Source organism: Carassius carassius, chromosome 11 (genome assembly GCF_963082965.1).
Source record: "Carassius carassius chromosome 11, fCarCar2.1, whole genome shotgun sequence".
NCBI classification, from domain to species: domain Eukaryota; kingdom Metazoa; phylum Chordata; class Actinopteri; order Cypriniformes; family Cyprinidae; genus Carassius; species Carassius carassius.
In genome coordinates this window covers 25,797,545-25,816,586 of record NC_081765.1, presented here as the reverse complement: position 1 = coordinate 25,816,586, position 19,042 = coordinate 25,797,545, and the positions used below count along the sequence as shown (strand labels likewise).

Sequence of the window (19,042 nt, the reverse complement as noted above, 5' to 3'; positions counted from 1 at the left end):
TTTTGTGTTTTTTTTTTCGCTACGGTCATCTGCACAGTAAGTAATGTATTTTGCTATTTTGTATGTAATAATAAAACAAAGGAATGTTACAATACCAATGTAATATGATAAAAATAATTACTTTAAAACTGAAATTTATAAAACAAACATGACTTACATAAAATATAAAATAATTCATATTTTAATTCGTTTTAAGATAACCTTTCACAACATTCTCTCTTTAAAATACACAACAGTCATCTACATCATACAAAAAAGTATCCACATTCGTTCAGCTCACATTCCTCCAGGTGATGTTTAACTTCGAAACAGTCCAGTATTGTGAAAATCAGCCAAAGGCACCTGCAATGCTCCAGTAGTCTCAGGTCACTTCAGCACAACATGGTAGCCATCATTACATTCATCTGCCATCACATAAGAAAAGACATAGCCAATATTAAATGCAATAGAGATTCAAACATACTGCCACTGTTGCCAGTGTTGTTGTTGTTTTAGTTCTTTTGCTTTATGTTTTAAATAGTAACCTGTTTTACACAAAGACATTCCATTCTGAGGACTTTTTAACAGTTGCCTGCTCAGTGAGCCATTAAAGTCAGAAGTGTGGCAATACCAGATGCTACCTGTGATTTGTATGCATTAAATAGAACTTGTGCTTATCAGAGTGTTTGTGTTTAATGTAAAGTCAGCAAATATTTAGCCCTCTGGACACTCTGAACACTTTAGAACACTGTTCTTTTGTGCATGTGCAATGACAATTTTCACCACAAAACTCCAGCTTGATAAACATGAGGCCCAATCAGTGTAGTTAAGATAAAAATACCATGTCCATGAAGTTACCTTTCATAGTGCTGATAATGAAGCTAGACTCTTCTGTAAAATTCTGCACCATCTGAAAAAGAAAAAAAAAATACATGTAGAGTGACCTAAATGCATTGTAACACATTTTACAGATTTTTTTTAAACAGTGTATTCTTGGGTTACTGTATTTCCTGGCATTCTAATCCATTTTAACAATCAGTAAGGAAAAGAGTGTTGCTCACAGAAATATTTCACCCAAAATTTAAGATTTATGTAATTTTATTACATGACAAATTCCCATTTATATTTTTTTCATAATTTTAACACAAATCTACCAAATAAACTTTATACGATTTATTTTCATTAGGATAATAAAACCTATTTATTTTAAATGCATAATCCTCAGGTTTATGTAATTAGTTTATGTAAAGTGTAATTATTCTTAATTAATAATAAAAAGTTTATTTATTTAAAATACATAAAGTGTATTGTATAAATTGCATAATAATTAAGAGAACTAAATCAGGATAATTAAAAAAGTTAAATAACATTTATTTGAATCATGTTTAATGTATGCTTATATACTAAACCAAATTAAACAATGCATCACATTTATGCAATTGTTTCCCCATCTTATAAAAAAAATAGAATTAGACACACAAAAACAACTCTATTAGGTTATTTGTGAACTTACCCACTGTGCAAAGTTACGTCCAGTGGACGTCTTTTTATGTCTTTGCAGACGTTGAAAAGACGTCCACTGAGGAGCCAGAATGAAAGTTTTTATGACGTCTTTTTTTGACGTCTTCTGTACGTCCGATTTAGACGTTCACAGAACCTCCTTACAAGGTTAAAAACTAGTTCAAAAGTGGTCAGCGGAAATATTTCAACACCATTTAAGGTTCATTTAGACATCATTTATACTGTTTCTGGACCAAATCAACACTCTCGGGATGCATTAGATTTAGATGTTATTTCAATGTAATTTCCAGACACTGTGTTTGTCCTAAAATCAAGAAAATAAAATAATCTTCATGAAATAATGAAATAACTGATGATTGAGACATTAAATCTCTGAAGATCTCAGCAGAGGAGGATCAATTTACATCATTTACATCAACATCATTTGACGTCACCATTGTGGTGGACAGTGTTTGGTTTAGTTGGGATGTTGGTCCTCATACTTCTTGTGTTAGCTTGTCTCTGGCTGTTATAACTGTGTTTTATAAAACACTCTCATTGTGGCAGAGAGCAGTGAGCTCAAGTGCTAACATCTTTCTTTTAATGTTGATTAAACTATAGCACAATAAGTTATTAATGTTTTGTTGCAACTATGTATTTATTTTCATGGACAGACACTTTGTAGAAATAAAGAATGTACTTATTTTTAAAAAACACATCATGTAGTCACACAGACATCAAGATTGTGGATATGCATCACATCAATGGTGACAATTAAAACTAAAAAGGCTGGAAAATAAGGATGAGTTTATCTAAAGAAGCTCTTATTAATAATTAACAGAGGTTTAAATGTTGATATTTGATTCATTTGAAGTCACCATTGTTGTGATGCATATGCTAAATCTTGATGTCTGTGTGTGAGAGTACATGATGCTTTTGCTCAAAATATTTCAAACGCATGCATTTTGTCCAACTTCACAATAAGTATTTTGCTCTTGGTGCCTGTACTGCAGAGTCAAAAGGTTTAGGAGATATATACAAACAAAACAACACTTATTTCATGACCTCAGATAGTTGTAATGTGATTACTTTATCATCACCAACAAAGAGCTGATAACACCTGAGCTCTCTTAAATGTGTCTTTCTTTGCTACAACAACAGTGTTTCACAAACACACAGTTATAACAGCCACAGACAAGCTAACACAAGAAGTATGAGGACCAAGATCCCAACTAAACCAAACACTTTCCACCACAATGGTGACTTCAAATGAATCAAATATCAACATTTATACCTCTGTTAATTCTCAATAAGAGCTTCTCTAGATGTCTGACAGAAATAAAGTCAATCTAATGAGTGAAGCTGTTTGTGGAGATGTTTGATCCTCCTCTGCTGAGATCTTCAGAGATTTAATGTCTTTGATTTGCAGTTGATTTTACCACATGCTCAATTATCAGTTATTTCATTATTTCATGAAGATTATTTTATTTTCTTGATTTTAGGACAAACACAGTGTCTGGAAATTACATTGAAATAACATGAGTCTAAATCTAATGCATCCTGAGAGTGTTGATTTGGTCCAGAAACAGTATAAATGATGTCTAAATGAACCTTAAATGATGTTGAAATATTTCCGCTGACCACTTTTGAACTAGTTTTTAACCTTGTAAGGAGGTTCTGTGAACGTCTAAATCGGACGTACAGAAGACGTCAAAAAAAGACGTCATAAAAACTTTCATTCTGGCTCCTCAGTGGACGTCTTTTCAACGTCTGCAAAGACATAAAAAGACGTCCACTGGACGTAACTTTGCACAGTGGGTAAGTTCACAAATAACCTAATAGAGTTGTTTTTGTGTGTCTAATTCTATTTTTTTTATAAGATGGGGAAACAATTGCATAAATGTGATGCATTGTTTAATTTGGTTTAGTATATAAGCATACATTAAACATGATTCAAATAAATGTTATTTAACTTTTTTAATTATCCTGATTTAGTTCTCTTAATTATTATGCAATTTATACAATACACTTTATGTATTTTAAATAAATAAACTTTTTATTATTAATTAAGAATAATTACACTTTACATAAACTAATTACATAAACCTGAGGATTATGCATTTAAAATAAATAGGTTTTATTATCCTAATGAAAATAAATCGTATAAAGTTTATTTGGTAGATTTGTGTTAAAATTATGAAAAAAATATAAATGGGAATTTGTCATGTAATAAAATTACATAAATCTTAAATTTTGGGTGAAATATTTCTGTGAGTGTATCATGCTTTTTGTCTATTTTTAGAGTTTATGTCACGATTCACTTATCTATATGGAAGAGAGCAGTGTCAACATTTTTTACTAAACACCTTTTGTATTTATTTTTGGGTAAACTAATATGGAGCCCCGCACCTGACGTGGGAAAAAATATATATAATTGCCACAAACTTCTAACAACATATTAATTTGTTCCCTCATTATAATTAAATGATGGCAATGTTGTAGGGCTGGGATAAACGATTATTTTTAAACGATTAATCTAGCGATTATTTTTTCGATGCATCGATTAATCTAACGATTAATTTTTCCAGACCGATTCGATTTCGATTATCTCCCCATTAATTAACTACTAATAATTTATACATGTTGATTTACATATCTGAATGAAAAAAAACATGAATTCCTTAACATTGCAATATATGTTTATTGCTCTTAAAATTACAAAATAAAAGACTGACTAAGAATGCATTACTTTGCACTTGTATAGAGATAGCATTCAATAAAACCTTGAAGCCTTGAAAACACATAGCTTACTGAAACAAGCTTACTGAACACATAGGGCCTAGCTTACTGAAAAAAAGGTCTTCTTTCAGATGAAAATAACAACAACTAGCATTCAATAAAAAAGGTCACCCAAAATACTTGTTTAGAGCAATTAAAATAATACAGTAACCAATGTAAACTTGAGGGCTTTAAGCTAATACAGATAGTGCTTTTCCAAAAAAAAAAAAAAAAAAAAATTAACAGTGGGAGCCAGCAGCCTGTCATGGAGAAAAAAAAAATCTCCGAATGCTCCACGTGAAACTTTGGCGTTCCGCCCTTTTTCTATCGTGTCTAATGATTTTGATTAATATGCACGAGGGAGATAGAGAGAGAGAGAGAGAGAGAGAGAGAGAGCGCGCGCTCGTGTAGTTTGAAGACTGTGAGTGCGCGAGCGCAAATGAAACTTTGGTGTTTCGCCCTTTTTCTATCGTGTTTAATGATTTTGATTAATATGCACAAGAGAGAGAGAGCAAGAAGCACTCGTGTTGTTTGAAGACTGTGAGTTTGCGCGCGCAGCCGGGGCTCTCTCTCGTACGCGCCCTGTCACTGTCACTCACCGATCAAATAAGGCTTTGACAGCCGCCAAAAAAAAGATCAATGCAGAAAAACCCCTGGATTGGTTATATAACGTTGGACAGAATGTTGATCCGGCCATCGCGTATATTCAGCGCACATAAGGTAAACGTTTTGCAAACGTTTTTGAGAGAAATAAAAACAGGTCGACGAATCGATGCGCATATTTTGCGTCGACGTATTTTTTGCGTCGAGGTCATCGAGGTCGACGTTGTCCCAGCCCTACAATGTTGTACAAATAAGTTCCCTTGTTTTAATTAAATCAAACCAAGGTAACAAACTACTGGCTACAATTTAATAAAAAGAGGGAATTTATTAAGTCATTGGAACAAATCCTAATAAAATTAGGGAATGAGTTCTTAATTTGTGGCTAAAATAAATCTATTTTTGTCTGCATGTCATTTGTGGAGCTCCGTAAAGTAATCATAAAAGTAAATGTAAAAAATATACATACAAAATATACTCCTGATATGGAAATGTACACTACCCTGGAGGACTCTAAAATTAATTTTCCTCTGCTTTTTTTTTTTTTTTAAAGAAATTAATAATTTTTTCAGCAATCAAGCACTGAATGACCATTAAAATAGAAAAAAGTTGTTTAAAATAATATTTTACAATATTACTGTTTCTACTGTATTTTTGATCAAATAAATGCAACCTTGTTGAACATTCGAGACTTCTTTCAATAGAATTAAAAAACTTTTGGATGAACAAGTTATATAACCAACATTTCCCAAAAGTGACCCTGGACCACAAAACCAGTCATAAGGGTCAATTTTTTAAAATTGAGATTTATACATCATCTGAAAGCTGCATAAAGAATCTTTTCACTGATGTATGGTTTGTTAGGATTGGACACTATTTGGCTGAGATGCAAATATCTAAATGTTGAGAAAATCACCTTTAAAGTTGTCCAAAAGAAGTTATTAGCAATGCATATTATGAATAAAAAATGCCCTGTCGTCTTACCTCATCTGAGACCAAGACGTGGATCCCCGTCGGCCCCTGTCTGTATACGCAAAGTATTTGCTGTGAGGGAACATTATATAGATTGGCTATCTTCTCAGTGAGCTCAAGGACAGTTAGGTCCTCTAGGTAGAGAGCATGGTACACTACAGACAAAAACAATTCGATAATTAAGAATAAAAGTAACACTTGTTTTGCATGTCACAACTATCATAAAGGATGCTGTGATGTCTCCTACCATCCTCACCAGCTGTTTTGGTGTGCAGTTGGTTCCTGTTCTGTAGCTGGGATACATAGATGGTGAGACGAGGTTGTATACACCTGGGTAACATTGACACAGACATGCTAAGTTAATGTTTGGACACATGTTAGAATCAATAGCAAGTGTTTGAACAAATTTAGAGCTCACCTTCCTTTGATTGCATTGAAAAGACGGATGCCGTCTGCAGGACCACAGATCTGAATCAAATCTTCTCTACTCATTTTAAGCAGATCAGAACCTGAAACATTAACAAAGCAGCTCAAATAAGTAGTATGATTTTTAAAATGGTGAAATTTCTAGTAAAACATGACAGCTCTGTTTCAACACGTAGTATGTTATTTACAGTGAGAGAAATGTTGATTATAAAGCCACTATTCAAAAGATTGGGGTTGGGAACATTCACTATGTAAATGTGCTTGAATAAAGTCTCTAATGCTCACCAAGGCTGCATTTATTTCATAAAATACAGTAAAGCATTAATATTATGAAATATTTCAGATAACAATTACATTTTAAAATGTAATTTAATGATGAATTTTCAGCAGCCATTACTCCAGTCTTCAGTGCCACATGATTTGATGCTCAAGAATAATTTCTTCTTATTATTAAATGTTAAAGATAGTTGTACTGCTTAATATTTCTTTTCCTGATTCTTTAAAGAATAAAAAGTATAAAAGAACACCATTAACCCAAACTTACGAATAGTAGTTTATACTTTTTATCTGTTAGATGTTTTAAAAAATAAACTAAATTAAAAATCAGCCGTTTACCCAATATTTTCTGTGCTCCATGCTTTTTACACTTATCTGAGTATCACGTTCTTAATTTAGCAACATGTTAACTCTAAACTACTACTAAAAATTTTTTTTTTTAAAGATGGTAAGCAGTTCACTAGATATTGTAACCAAGTCAATAACTGTAATTCTCAGTGAATATTTCAGCCCACCTGAGAAGCCAGAGAAGAGCCTGCAGAAAGAGGAGAACCTATTACTATGGAGCCAATGCTGCGTATCCTGCATGGATGACGATGGCAACAGGTGCTACATGGCAAAAAGAAGAAGAATAGCATCAACATGTCCTCAAATACAAACCTATAAAGATAAGAGAGTGTGACATTAATGTTTTTAACCTGCCCGCTATACTTACATCAGAACAGCTGGGCAAATGTAGCTCCTCCTGCTGGTCTGGAGAGCAGTTTCTATAAACGCAATAAGACGGGAGAGCAGTTGCTAGTTATGTTTATGTATTCATGGTGTGATTTTCATACTGAATAAAGACTCACTCCTCTGGGAAGCTGTAAGAAGTGTGGGTGCTGTTATAACCAGGAGATGGAGTGTTGCTTGTTCTGCTGACTGATGGGGCTTCAGGCCAAGGGGAGCACTGAAAGGAAAATAAATCGTTTACCTAATTATGTTAGGTGGCTGTTTCGGCCCCACCTCGTGACCTTATTCTTAATATGGGCTTCTTTGGTCCAACAAGAAATCATGTGAATTCCAGTCACATCTTACTTGTGCGAGAGTGCTTAATATTTCACCATGGCCAGTCAAAGTAAAGAGGCACTCACAGGAGACATGGAAAATTCAGAGGTTTTTGATGTAGACCACTAGCTGGAAATATCGCAATCATTAACATATGGACAGATACTTCAACTAAAAGTGAAAACTGTCATCATTTACTACTTCTGATACTGGATTGTTTTCTGACTTGTAATACAAAATTACATATTACGATCATCAGTATAAAAAAAAATACCTTGCATGTAAATGTATGGAATGCGTTTTTTTGTTATTTTTGGAGCTGTATAAATCAAGGTATAATTACTTTTCATGGAAAGAGGATTTTCTCAGACATTCTGTTTGAAAATCTGTATGAAATCACATGATGATGTCGGATGACACAAACAAGCTCAAATGCTACCAAGGCAGATCTCTCACCTCAGTCAGCACTGTCGTTTTATAGGATGGTTGATATTTTTCTCTATCCTGAGGACTCTTTTTCTCAGTCTTCTCTCTGTCAGTCTTGAGCTTGCGATCTGCACCTTTTGGCTAAAAGAGAGGGGGGGAAAAAATCATTAAAGGGTTAGGTCTCCCAAAAATGACAATTCTGTAATCATTTACTCATCCTCATTATGTTACAACCCTGTATGACCTTATTTTTCCTGTGGAACATAAAAGAAGGTATTTTGAGAAATGTTTTGTTGTTGTCCATAAAAATAAAAATGTCAGTGGGGACAATATTGTTTGGTTCCCAGCATTCTGCAAAACATCTTCTTTTGTGTTACACAGAAGAAAAAATGCATGCAGGCTATAACATGAGAGTGAGTAAAGTAACATCAAAATAAATAAATAAATCTTTTAAGAGTCTACAAGACGCTCTACCTTGAAGACTTTGACCTGGCAGCTGGCAGAGAGCATGTGTTCAGTGTATTCTCCATGCTCGCCGGCTGCAAAGGTGTCTATCTGAATGCGGAAGGGGACACCCTTCTCTCCACCGTGTTTTCTAGGAGTGAACTCAGTGCTAATGCAGTTAACCTGGATATAAAGAATCAGAAAAGTTACCACCGGTAACCACCAGTTTAGAAAACTAGAAGGGAGGTCAGGAAAACATGCACCTGAATGAACACGGAGGCATTTTTGTCAGGATCCCAGAGAAACTCTATGGTGTTGAGCTGCAGTGGGTGGGCTCGAGGCTCTATTATGCCCACTGACAATGGGATATCTGAACATACCAAATTGGACATTGTAAATCATATGACGTATGTCTGCCACAACCCGATTTGAAAACAAATGTTGTCAAGTCCTTTAGAAACGTGCTTTATTAGGAAAGCAGGTCCCACCTATATCCAAGATTCTGTCTCCTGGTCGGTTCCACCTCCATCCCTCCAGCTGCTGATGCTCTGTGTACTGCAGCCGCCGGTCATGGAAAACTACACGCACAATACTCTTAAAACAGCATAGGACAGTCTGATGTCAAGAGAGCATCACACATACAGCACCATGACTAAAACCAAGCAGTATTGTCTTGCATTCTCTTCAGTATTACATAACACAGCTCACATTTCTACAGTGTTCAGTGACTTCAGTGTTTACTTTAATGATGCAACAAATGTTTACAATTATGTTCCCACAAGTGTCAACTATGAACTTTCACATACAAGTGTATTGACTGCATTTCCCCCCCTCATTGACTATGGTGTATTTGGAACTGTGCACTGTCATTTATAATATTTGTTTAATTTGTATATTAACAAATAATAAACAAGCTATAATCCAGAATATTTACATTTTGTATTTTTTTTTTATTGATGCTCACAAACAAACAAACATTGAATAGGCATCTTGTTGGATAACAACCTAACAATTTACCATCAGTTTTTGAAAATTTGGAAAATGAAGTGAGAATATTTCCAAGATCATCTTGTACTTCAATTTACAAACATTCGGCCATCTGTACAAAACTTGTTCCATAAATACCGTACTACAATGTTTTACATTTTTTGAGTTTAAACAAAAATGAAAAATGTCTACCAGTTTGAAGTGGAAGTTTTATCAGTAATCGTATTTCTATTGTATAAAAAGTTTACATAGTGGAAAAACAATAATTTCCTTACCTTTATGTGTTTACTGCTTATATCTGTATACTCCACTAGTTTCCTGTTAAGCATACGGATTTCATAGGACTGACCTATACAGATTGACAAAACAGATTAAAATGAAAAGGCAAATAATCAGATAGATTGCCAGTAGGAAACATACGCTTCCAGTCTTGCCTTTTCTTAAAACTCATTGACAGTAAATTTTGTAATGCTGGCTTTACTGCAAATGCACACAGTTATTTATATTATTTTAATGTAAACAAAAAACAAACAGAACTGAATGTAAAGGAACAAAATTATTTATAACCCTCAAAATAAAAAGTTAAAAAGCACATTTACAGCAAAGAGTGTTTGTTGTGATTGTCTTGAAAGTTTTCTCAGGTTCACACTTCATGTAGTGTGTTGTTGGTGTCATGGACTTCAGACTTTTGGTTACATCATGCAGACAAAAGTATAGACTGATATGTACAAGAAAAAAGTTACTTTTCCTAAATCATAGTGCTTTGAATGCAACATTAAATGCTGACTTAAGTCAAACAAGCACAATAAGGTTAGTAGTAATTTAACATTACCTTGATTCAGATATGTGAGTGTTTCCTCCTGGAGTTTGACAGCTGGAGATGTGGCTGCACAAAGCACGTAATGAAAAGGAGACACTCGGATCTCTGTGGACTGCTGCTCCTCTTCATGCTTGAGAAACGGAGCAAGAGCATCTCTGAGAGAAAATATGAGAAGCAGAAGCAGAAAACGTCAGGCACATTTTGAAGCACTTTGGAGAACACTTTACCCACAATAAAGCAAGAATATGATTATATTTCAGAATTTGCTTTGGTATATATCCAAGTGTCAATATACATATAAATTCTCAAAAAGAAGGAAAAAAAAGTCAATTCAGAATGAAACGTAAATGTCTATTTTGCACTCAAGAATCATTGCAGTTAAGTGATGAGATTTACCTCGAAGTGGCTTTTCAGAGAACAAAAAAATCTACTGGCTGATTATTGACTTGCTTCTTAATAAATTAGTCACCCAAGGTTTCATACCTTTCCTTCATCTACACAGAATGTATTTTATTTTAAGTTTCCAGTTTTTCTTTTTAAAACGGTTGTTTGTTAGAAATTATGTAATGTTAAATAATTACTTCACCATTAAAAAAAGAAAGTAAAATATATAAAATGTAAGACGACTCACACTATTTGACTCGCGGGACTAAACTTACCTTATAAAATTATTTTGCGCGTGCTGTTGGTAGGTTTCAGGATGGCGGTGCCAAAACAGCATACTCTCAAGTTCGATGACGTTTTTATCCAAAAAAAAAAAAAAAAATGAGTAGCCAAACACGTGGTCGCTGGTGAGGGAACCGTAAAGGCTGGTCTGAGCCCAACGTGTCCGCAGTGTTTTATGCCCGCGTGACGGCCGTCAGGTGAGCTGTGAGTGTCCCTCACTCTGCCTTCATCGTCTGTCACCTGCTCCGACGCTCTGACGGACTCTGCTGGACCGCTTGTTTAATAACCGATGCAGTCGGTAAAACTGACACCGTGTTGTTTTGGCACAGACTGACTCTGACATCAAAGGTCAGTAAGGTTAAATCACACTTTGCGTGCAGAATTCTGCATGTACGCGCCTTTTACTTTTTTACACCTGTATTGATGGAAAGCCTTGCCATAAAAGAATGGCGATACTAAAAACATATTTTATTATTTGGTCGAATCCCACAAAACGGTCAAGAATGTCCAGATTGTATTTCACCAAAAAATAAAGTCAAATCTATTTTGCATAAATAAAAAATGTGTTAACAATGTTACTTGCCTTTTTTTGTGTAGTATTTGATAGTAGTTATAATTATTTTGATTAAATGAATCTTGGGGCTGTATAAATGTATTACTGTTTTACATAGAATTCTATTTTTTTCCACATTGAATTTGCAAGAAAAATTTAATTTAGCATAATTTTTCATAAAAAAAGAACTATTACAATGCAAAAAATTTAATAAAAAGAAATGTATATATATATACAAACCTACATACATACACACACGCACGCACACACATATAACTTAATGTCTTGATTTTGAGGTGATGTATCATCCCATTTTTTCAGCAATGGACATTTGTGGCACTGGACTAACTAGGACCGAATACACTTCATCATATGAGACTTAGTTTATAAATGTACTGGTGCATGAATTGGGATAAACACCAGAGTTGCTGATAGGACATTCAACAGCACCACATCCAAAAAATCTGACACATTTTAGAGTTTCAAATAATCATGACAATAAATTCATGTTTCTAGTTGTTTTAATTCTAGGCCAGACTTAGGTTGGTGTAAATCTATCACAAGCCTTTGAGAAAAAAGAAAGAAAAAAAACTGTACATTGGGACAGGAAATAAAATAACAAATTTATAAATACAAGAGTGGATCTGTGTCCAATAACAAAAAGTCTAACGTGTAGTGAACAACTTGATGGAATATCTTGAGGTCAACATTTGAGGAAAACCAAGGGGACACGTTTAACTTAATACTTGCATTTTTGATCCTCACAGATTAATTTGTTCTTTCATGAACAGATTATTTTTATGAATAGCCCCCTGTCTAAACCAAAATGATGGTCCATGGTCTGTCTAAATCAGTTAAAATCCATTAGAAAGAAACACTGCATCAAACAAGGGTACGCACACTTAGCATACCAATAAAAGCCACATGCCCCAGTATATAATACTTAAGGAAAGTAGGGTGCTTTCAGATGTCTGTCCTTAATTTCTTACATGGTCTGATTCACCGCCTGAGGACAGACGGACATTTTGGTCAACTATGTGCGACCCATTTGAGCTATGCACTTGTCTACTTCCCCACCTGGGCAACATATTAACAATAATAACAATAATAATACTGTATTTACAGACTGACATGTGGCACAGACAGCCAAACCTAGGTCAGTCGTGGCAGCACAGGATGGTTACGTCATCAAAACATGCAGGCTATTTGTTAACGTGCAAAAGAGTGCAACACCATTTTTACCTTAATTTTGTGTGTGTGTGGCGGGGAGGGGCAATGATTGAAAGGTATGTACAAAACACTAAACGCCCAGCACAACATCAGATGGACAAAATCGCCTGATGAACAAGGAAAAATAAAGAGTTCAGACCTTTCAGAGAAAATAACATCACCTCTAGTTCTTGAGCCAGATTAGAGGGTTTTCATTATTAGCATCGTAGACATGTGCTGTGGGAAATTGCAGAGCCATGCTTTAGCAGTGTAGTACGAATGCCTGTGGACATGTATATAACAGTCTGAGTTTTAAAAACAGAAAAAGGAACGTAAGGCATAGTAGTTTTGAAATTTCCATCACTATACTCTTGCCACAAGAACAAAGTGTAAATCGGTTTGATTTCATTCATTGTTTGTTGTCTGAAGATCCTCCTGGTCATGTTTCCAACCCCACTGAGTGTGAACTTTTAAATGTCCAAGTGTGTTGTGGCTTGTATGTTTACCCACAAAACCCTTGCTTTTTTTCCCCAAATATGAAAGGAAAAGCTCTACATTCAGAAGTTTGTCCTTATATCCTGTAGTGAGGCCCACATTTTTAACACATAATCCATCCTATAATAAAATCAACACAATTGCTTTACATTAGCCTTCTTAAAGACTTGGAAACAATTTCCTATACTTTCAACATTATGGGATGTTGTATTGCAGTCCCATGAAATAAAAATGAATATAATAATGTTTTAATCCTATGTTTTCTTTTTTGGGGTTGTCATTGTAGCCAAACCTACAAATTACTTACAGTTGCCTCTTTTCTTTACATTTATCACTCGGCCAGCCAAATGATCCAATAGCGTTGATTGAAATTCAAGTGATGTATTAGTTAAGCCAATTGTGTCCATTTAAAATATCTAAATAACTCAATTAAACCTTTAACACCACTTGCAAATATGAATAAGTTATTACTAATAAATGTAGTTTCACCTCTTCAGAAGCTGAAGATAGCTTGCTTGTTGTTTGCTCCAATTATATAAGCAGTGCCAATCATGGAAGATCTGTTCCCTATCAAAAAGCCGGCATGCATTTTTCTTTACATTCAATGTTTCACAGATGGAAAGTTGCATGAGACACTAAGAGGTTTCCAGGAGCTGGATGAAAAGAAAAGTCTGATTGCAGTGAGCAACATATCTCTCTGAGAAAATCCAGCAAGACTGTGATGAAGCAAAAAAAAAAAAGGATTCTGGAGGAGGCACAACTATGTTGCCAAATGCACGTGTAGGGCACTGATTAGAGTAAATCCTGCTAGCTGTAAGACGACATGTCTGAAGAACTGCTGCTGTTGCTGTTGGTGGTCTGGGCCCTCTTAATATACAGATTTAGCAACTTCATCTGTGGAAATAAAAGCCAGAGAGTCAATTTCAATACAGCATATGCTAATACTCATACAGACCTCTGACTTGTTTTGCAGATAAGAGCATGTATTTGCACTTTCTAGGTATGTTATCTTAGAAGGCCAGGGTTAATGTTTACTTCTGCATTGTGTCTAAAAATGTGAATGTTTTCTCTTAACCCCGTAAGTGTCACTGGCCCACCGGTGGGCCCAAAGCCATTACATATTTAAAACCGTAATATTCTATACTAAACCTAAACTAATCTTGACAAACTATATATCATTGGAGATTTTTCATATTTGACCACTGTTTTATATTTAAAATTATGTAGTGACAGTAATTCATTAATTTGTGACAAGAATATTTAGCAATAAAAAAAAACCACCAAGAAGTTGGCTTTTGTTAAAAAAAGCTGATACATACACATACAATCACGAAAGTATATATATATATTTTTTTGGCTGCCAATAATTCTAGTTTTTATCAAAAACTTTGAGAATAAATTGAATATTTATATTTGTATATGTATGATTGATGTTGCAAGTATTCAGTAAAAAATGTAATGCATGTCAATTTCATGTATGATCATACATGAAATAAACTTTTTTTTTTGTGAAGTTTCTGTAACAACACTCTAGTAGCTATGCTTGATTAAGGGCAATGTAGGTGATTTCACAAAAAAAATGATGCAACAAATTGACCATTTCACAGATTTCACTATTAATATCAGCATTTTAAGTACATTTATGGCAATTTAAGTACAAATATCATGTTAAAGAAAAAAAAACATTCTTTTTATTTTTTTTTATTTTACACACACTATGGGGGTTTTAATTGTTTACACACAGCTATGAGAAAGGTAGAATTTGTGCTTAGTTATCTCGAAAACATATTACAATGCAATAATTCATAATGGTCTGATTTAAAAAAGAATTTAGAAATTAGATTTTGGAGTGAAATATGACCTGAAAGACTTCTAATAAAATTCACTACTTTAGTTTTTTGGTAACACTTTACAAGGTCTCAATTGTCATCATTATTTGATGCATTAACTAACATGAACCAAGAACTAACAATATAATTGTACAGTATTTATTATCCTTTATGCTAGTTAAAAAAAATGTTCATGTTCCTGTTAGTTCACAGTGCATTAACTAATGCCAACAGATACAACTTTTAATCTCAATAATGTATTAGTAAATGCTGAACCTAACATTAACTATGATTAATAGATGCTGTATAAGTATTGTACATGTAGACTAATGTAGTTAACTAATGTTAGCAAATGAAACCTTACTGTACCAGTTTTTATTTTTATTTTTAAATGGGCTTTGCTGTGAAAGCCAAGTTCAATGAAAGTAGACCAAATATTAAAAACTTGAACCAGCTAAAAGCAGAGGAGGGCACAAATAAATAGAGGACTGAATGATAAGCAGTTTGAACAGGGTGAACCTTTTGGTGGACTTTGAGTTGGCGCGCACGTGAACATACCTTGCTACCCGTGAGCTGGGCCAAGTGTGGCTTCAGCTCCTCACCAATCACAGAGTAGATGGACACCAAACAGAACACGCTGGCCTTGCGAACACTACTCTCTGTGTTATCATAGCCCTGCAGACAGATAGATGGTTTTAGCATTAACATCTTCACACACACACACACACACACACACACACACACACACACACACACACACACACACACACACAATCATCATCATCATCATCATCATCATCATCATCAAAAGTATGAAGAAGGCATGTTGACTATGCTCCCAATCTTCCCAGTCTAGACTTTGTTAATATACTTAATACTAACCCTATTTTGTCCACTGGGATGAAAAAAGTCAAATTAACAAATGGGCTATAAAACAGTCACTGAAAAGCTTTCTCTAGCTCAATTCTTATTCTCCATTCCGGTACATTAAGTTTGGGTATATATATGCAATATTTGTAACTACTAGGCCAGACATTCAGAGATGTCTCTCTGACCATTATATAGTTCCAATAAATTACTTTTTAACATGAAATGCTGCTAATGTGCAATACTCACTTGTAGGAGGCCAGGGATGATGTCTGGCAGCAGCTGATGCAGCGACTCCCTGGCAATGCGCTCAACTACTTTGGTCTGCATTTTAATTGCAGCCAGGTTGATGGGATAGTCTGCAGTCTGTACGATGGGACACAGCACTTTGATGCATTGCTCTGGGTGAATGGAGCCAGCCAACGTAGAGGCAGCCTCTTCAGCCGCCCTAACCACCTGCACATATAACATCAAGATGGCACTTGAGTGAGTTTGTGAAGTTTAACAGCCTGAGATCTAATATAAAACTGGTTGGGGAAAATATTGGTCACAGGCCACAGGCCAGTACTTCATTCATTTATTCATTTATATGTTGGATTTGTTGACTTGGGGCATCTCATTTTAGATGTAACCAAGGTGTTCAGTGTCCAGAGGCGCAGGTGTTGGATTTAAAAAGGGATTAAAGAGACCAATCGGCTCTTTTAACTCACAATGAGACCATTACAAAGAAAAAAATCACCTGGCCAGCTTGATTTCTCAGAAACCATGTGGTCACATGGGAGAGGTATTATAGTGACAATGGAGTTAGGTTTAAAAGAATATATTTCCATACTAGAATAAATTCATTTACCAAAAAACTAGTTTTACATGATTTTACATTACTACAATAGTATCACAGACTGCCATTCAAAAGTACAAGAAATGAAAATTTTATTCAGCAAAGATTAAAATGATCAAAAGTGATAGTAAAGTAATTTATCATGTTCTTATAATAAATGTATATCCCCCCCCCCCCCCAAAAAATGCTGTTCTTTTGAATCCTTAAAAAAAAGCACAACTTTTCAACATTTCAAGCTTATTTGAAAGATGTGATGAGAAAGATGTGAATCTGAAGGGTTGACTAGAGCAATGATGGCAGAAAATGTAGCTTTGCCATCACAGGAATAAAATACATTTTATAATACATCAAAATAGAAAAAGTGTTATTTTAAATTGTAAAAACATTTCACAATATTACTTTTATAACTGTATTTTTTATTAAAAAAATACATGTAGCCTTTTTTTTAAAGAAATGTAAAATTACATTAATAAGTATAGTATTATAATTAATGGATTTTTTTCTTCACCATCACACATTATTGTTATTCAAATTCTAGTTTTTATAAAAACATTTGAGAAAACTGAAAAGAATTTTAAATTACAGAATACCAAATACATTTCGCCCCTGCTATAAGGAACAAACAACCCAAAGAAGAAATGTGATACTTTATTCACAACTTTTTGCAGTATGATTTGAGAGGATAATCATCACAATACTGTATAGCTTAAATATCATCTGGATGTTAAAACAGATTAGTTGTGAATATTTTAAGGCGGCGGATTCTAACCTCTTTATGAGTGTCCTTATGGGCCTCTAGTGTTTTCATGATTGTGAGTTCTGCATAGTTCTTGAAGCGTGCTGGCTGGTTCCTCAGAATCTCCTTCAGAACCCGTAAGGCCAGCGCTCGGATAGTGTGCTGAATAATCAGACAGAATGCATACTATCATTATTAACCAATACAGATACATACAGACACAAAAATCGAATTGATATATGGATGACTTCAGGATTATATAGAATGCGTCAATTTTTATATGATGCATTAACTCACATCCTTGTCCCCGAGTGTCTCCAATAGCAGCAATAGGATAGTTTTGAAGTGTTCGTCCCACACAGCCAGACTGTCCTCACGAGCGATCTTCAACAGCTCGATCAAAGCCCCCTTCCTCTCCTCCACTCGTTCATTGTGATTAGACAACTCCTTCAGTAAGTCTGCCACCAGATCTGTATGAATCAAAATTATTCAAGTCAGAGCTGAAGACAAGCTGCATAAACAAGCTGTTGTTGTCCTGCTTTAATCGTACTGGTTTTTTTTTTCTGTTTTGAATATATAATATTCTATATTATTCTGAATTTATGAAAACTCAAGAAAATGCCTGTCTCATATTTCACCTCAAAAGCTGAAAAAATAAAAAATTAAATCTTATTAAGAAAAACTAGAAAAAATAATTAAATATATTAAATATAACTAATAAAATATACATATAATGTAATAGAGAAATATAATAAATACAAATATACATTTAATATACAAAATGTATTAAATATAAATAATAAATGAACTTTAAACTATTAAATTGTTAAAAATCTATACATTATGGCGGTACTTTTTGGATTTTGTAGTGACATTTTATTTTTTAATTCACATTCATTGTAATACACACAAAAAAATACTAGATGACAGTAATTACAATTATCAATTAAATGAAACAATATAATGGAAACAACCCAAAAAAAAACTAAAGAAAAAAAGACAACTTGCTTGAATTTTTTTTTTTGTAAGATTCAACCTTCTATGTTTAAGGAGAGACCCCCCCCCCCCCCCCCCCCACATGATTGTAAAGTGCTTTGGGTATAAAATACACATTAAAATGCTATATAAATGCATCATTCATTCATATCATTACTAGACAGCAATGTGCAAAGTAATAATGTTTAGACATTAATTTTTGTTAGTAGTGAGAAAGGTGCATTGTTCACTCAGGTTAATCACACAGGTTAATCATATTTGCTTCCAAGATAAAATGAGTTGCAACGATGTGTTTGCAAACAGTGAAGCTCTGTTAGTTGTAAACTAAATGAAGAAAAAAGTAGAACTGCATATTCACTTTAGCACAGTTTATTTATTACCAACATCAACAAGAGGCCTTTTCAAGGTTTTTCTTCATTTAGTCTGCTCCTTTACCTTGCACCTTAGTTTTACTACTTTATTAGTTGTTAACCAAAACACATGTGAATCAACACTATCGTCCCATATAATTAGAACATACAGTCACCTACATGAATGACCCTATTGCCTTATATCATTGAAGGTGGCCTTTAGCAGTTATCACATGACCCTGTTAGCA

At 34.2% G+C, this 19,042-nt stretch overlaps 2 protein-coding genes across 41 annotated transcripts in view; both read right to left on the bottom strand.

Moving 5' to 3' along the window:
- Window positions 1–11,200, bottom strand: tfcp2l1 (transcription factor CP2-like 1). Of its 6 annotated transcripts, none has more exons than XR_009436616.1 (15): window positions 10,915–11,200; window positions 10,268–10,410; window positions 9,711–9,784; window positions 8,937–9,042; window positions 8,712–8,818; window positions 8,479–8,631; window positions 8,035–8,145; window positions 7,383–7,480; window positions 7,247–7,298; window positions 7,047–7,140; window positions 6,248–6,338; window positions 6,077–6,159; window positions 5,842–5,901; window positions 838–889; window positions 1–404 (listed from the first exon to the last, which is right to left on the bottom strand). XR_009436616.1 is itself a non-coding variant. In XM_059562323.1 (15 exons), the coding sequence occupies exons 1-15, from the start codon at window positions 10,974–10,976 to the stop codon at window positions 367–369; spliced, it is 1,407 nt and encodes a 468-aa protein (XP_059418306.1). In that variant the 5' UTR covers window positions 10,977–11,200; the 3' UTR covers window positions 1–366. The 6 variants fall into 6 exon arrangements, 4 of the variants coding, with proteins under 4 accessions (XP_059418306.1, XP_059418308.1, XP_059418307.1 ...); XR_009436617.1 differs by having other exon boundaries at window positions 6,086–6,159; XM_059562323.1 differs by having other exon boundaries at window positions 5,842–5,984.
- Window positions 11,201–12,645: 1,445 nt separating this feature from the next.
- LOC132153094 (CLIP-associating protein 1-like) overlaps window positions 12,646–19,042 on the bottom strand; it is a 100,151-nt gene continuing 93,754 nt past the window's right edge. For 13 of the 35 annotated variants that reach the window (XM_059562300.1, XM_059562295.1, XM_059562299.1 and 10 more), the window contains 5 exons: window positions 17,746–17,918; window positions 17,482–17,610; window positions 16,124–16,330; window positions 15,566–15,682; window positions 12,648–14,072 (listed from right to left, as the gene is read on the bottom strand). In XM_059562300.1, coding sequence (XP_059418283.1) covers window positions 13,986–14,072; window positions 15,566–15,682; window positions 16,124–16,330; window positions 17,482–17,610; window positions 17,746–17,918 — 713 coding nt within the window. In that variant the 3' untranslated portion in view covers window positions 12,648–13,985. Of the gene's footprint in view, window positions 14,073–15,565; window positions 15,683–16,123; window positions 16,331–17,481; window positions 17,611–17,745; window positions 17,919–19,042 lie in introns of all 35 variants that reach the window. The other 22 variants (XM_059562284.1, XM_059562286.1, XM_059562292.1 and 19 more) reach the window with 5 other exon arrangements.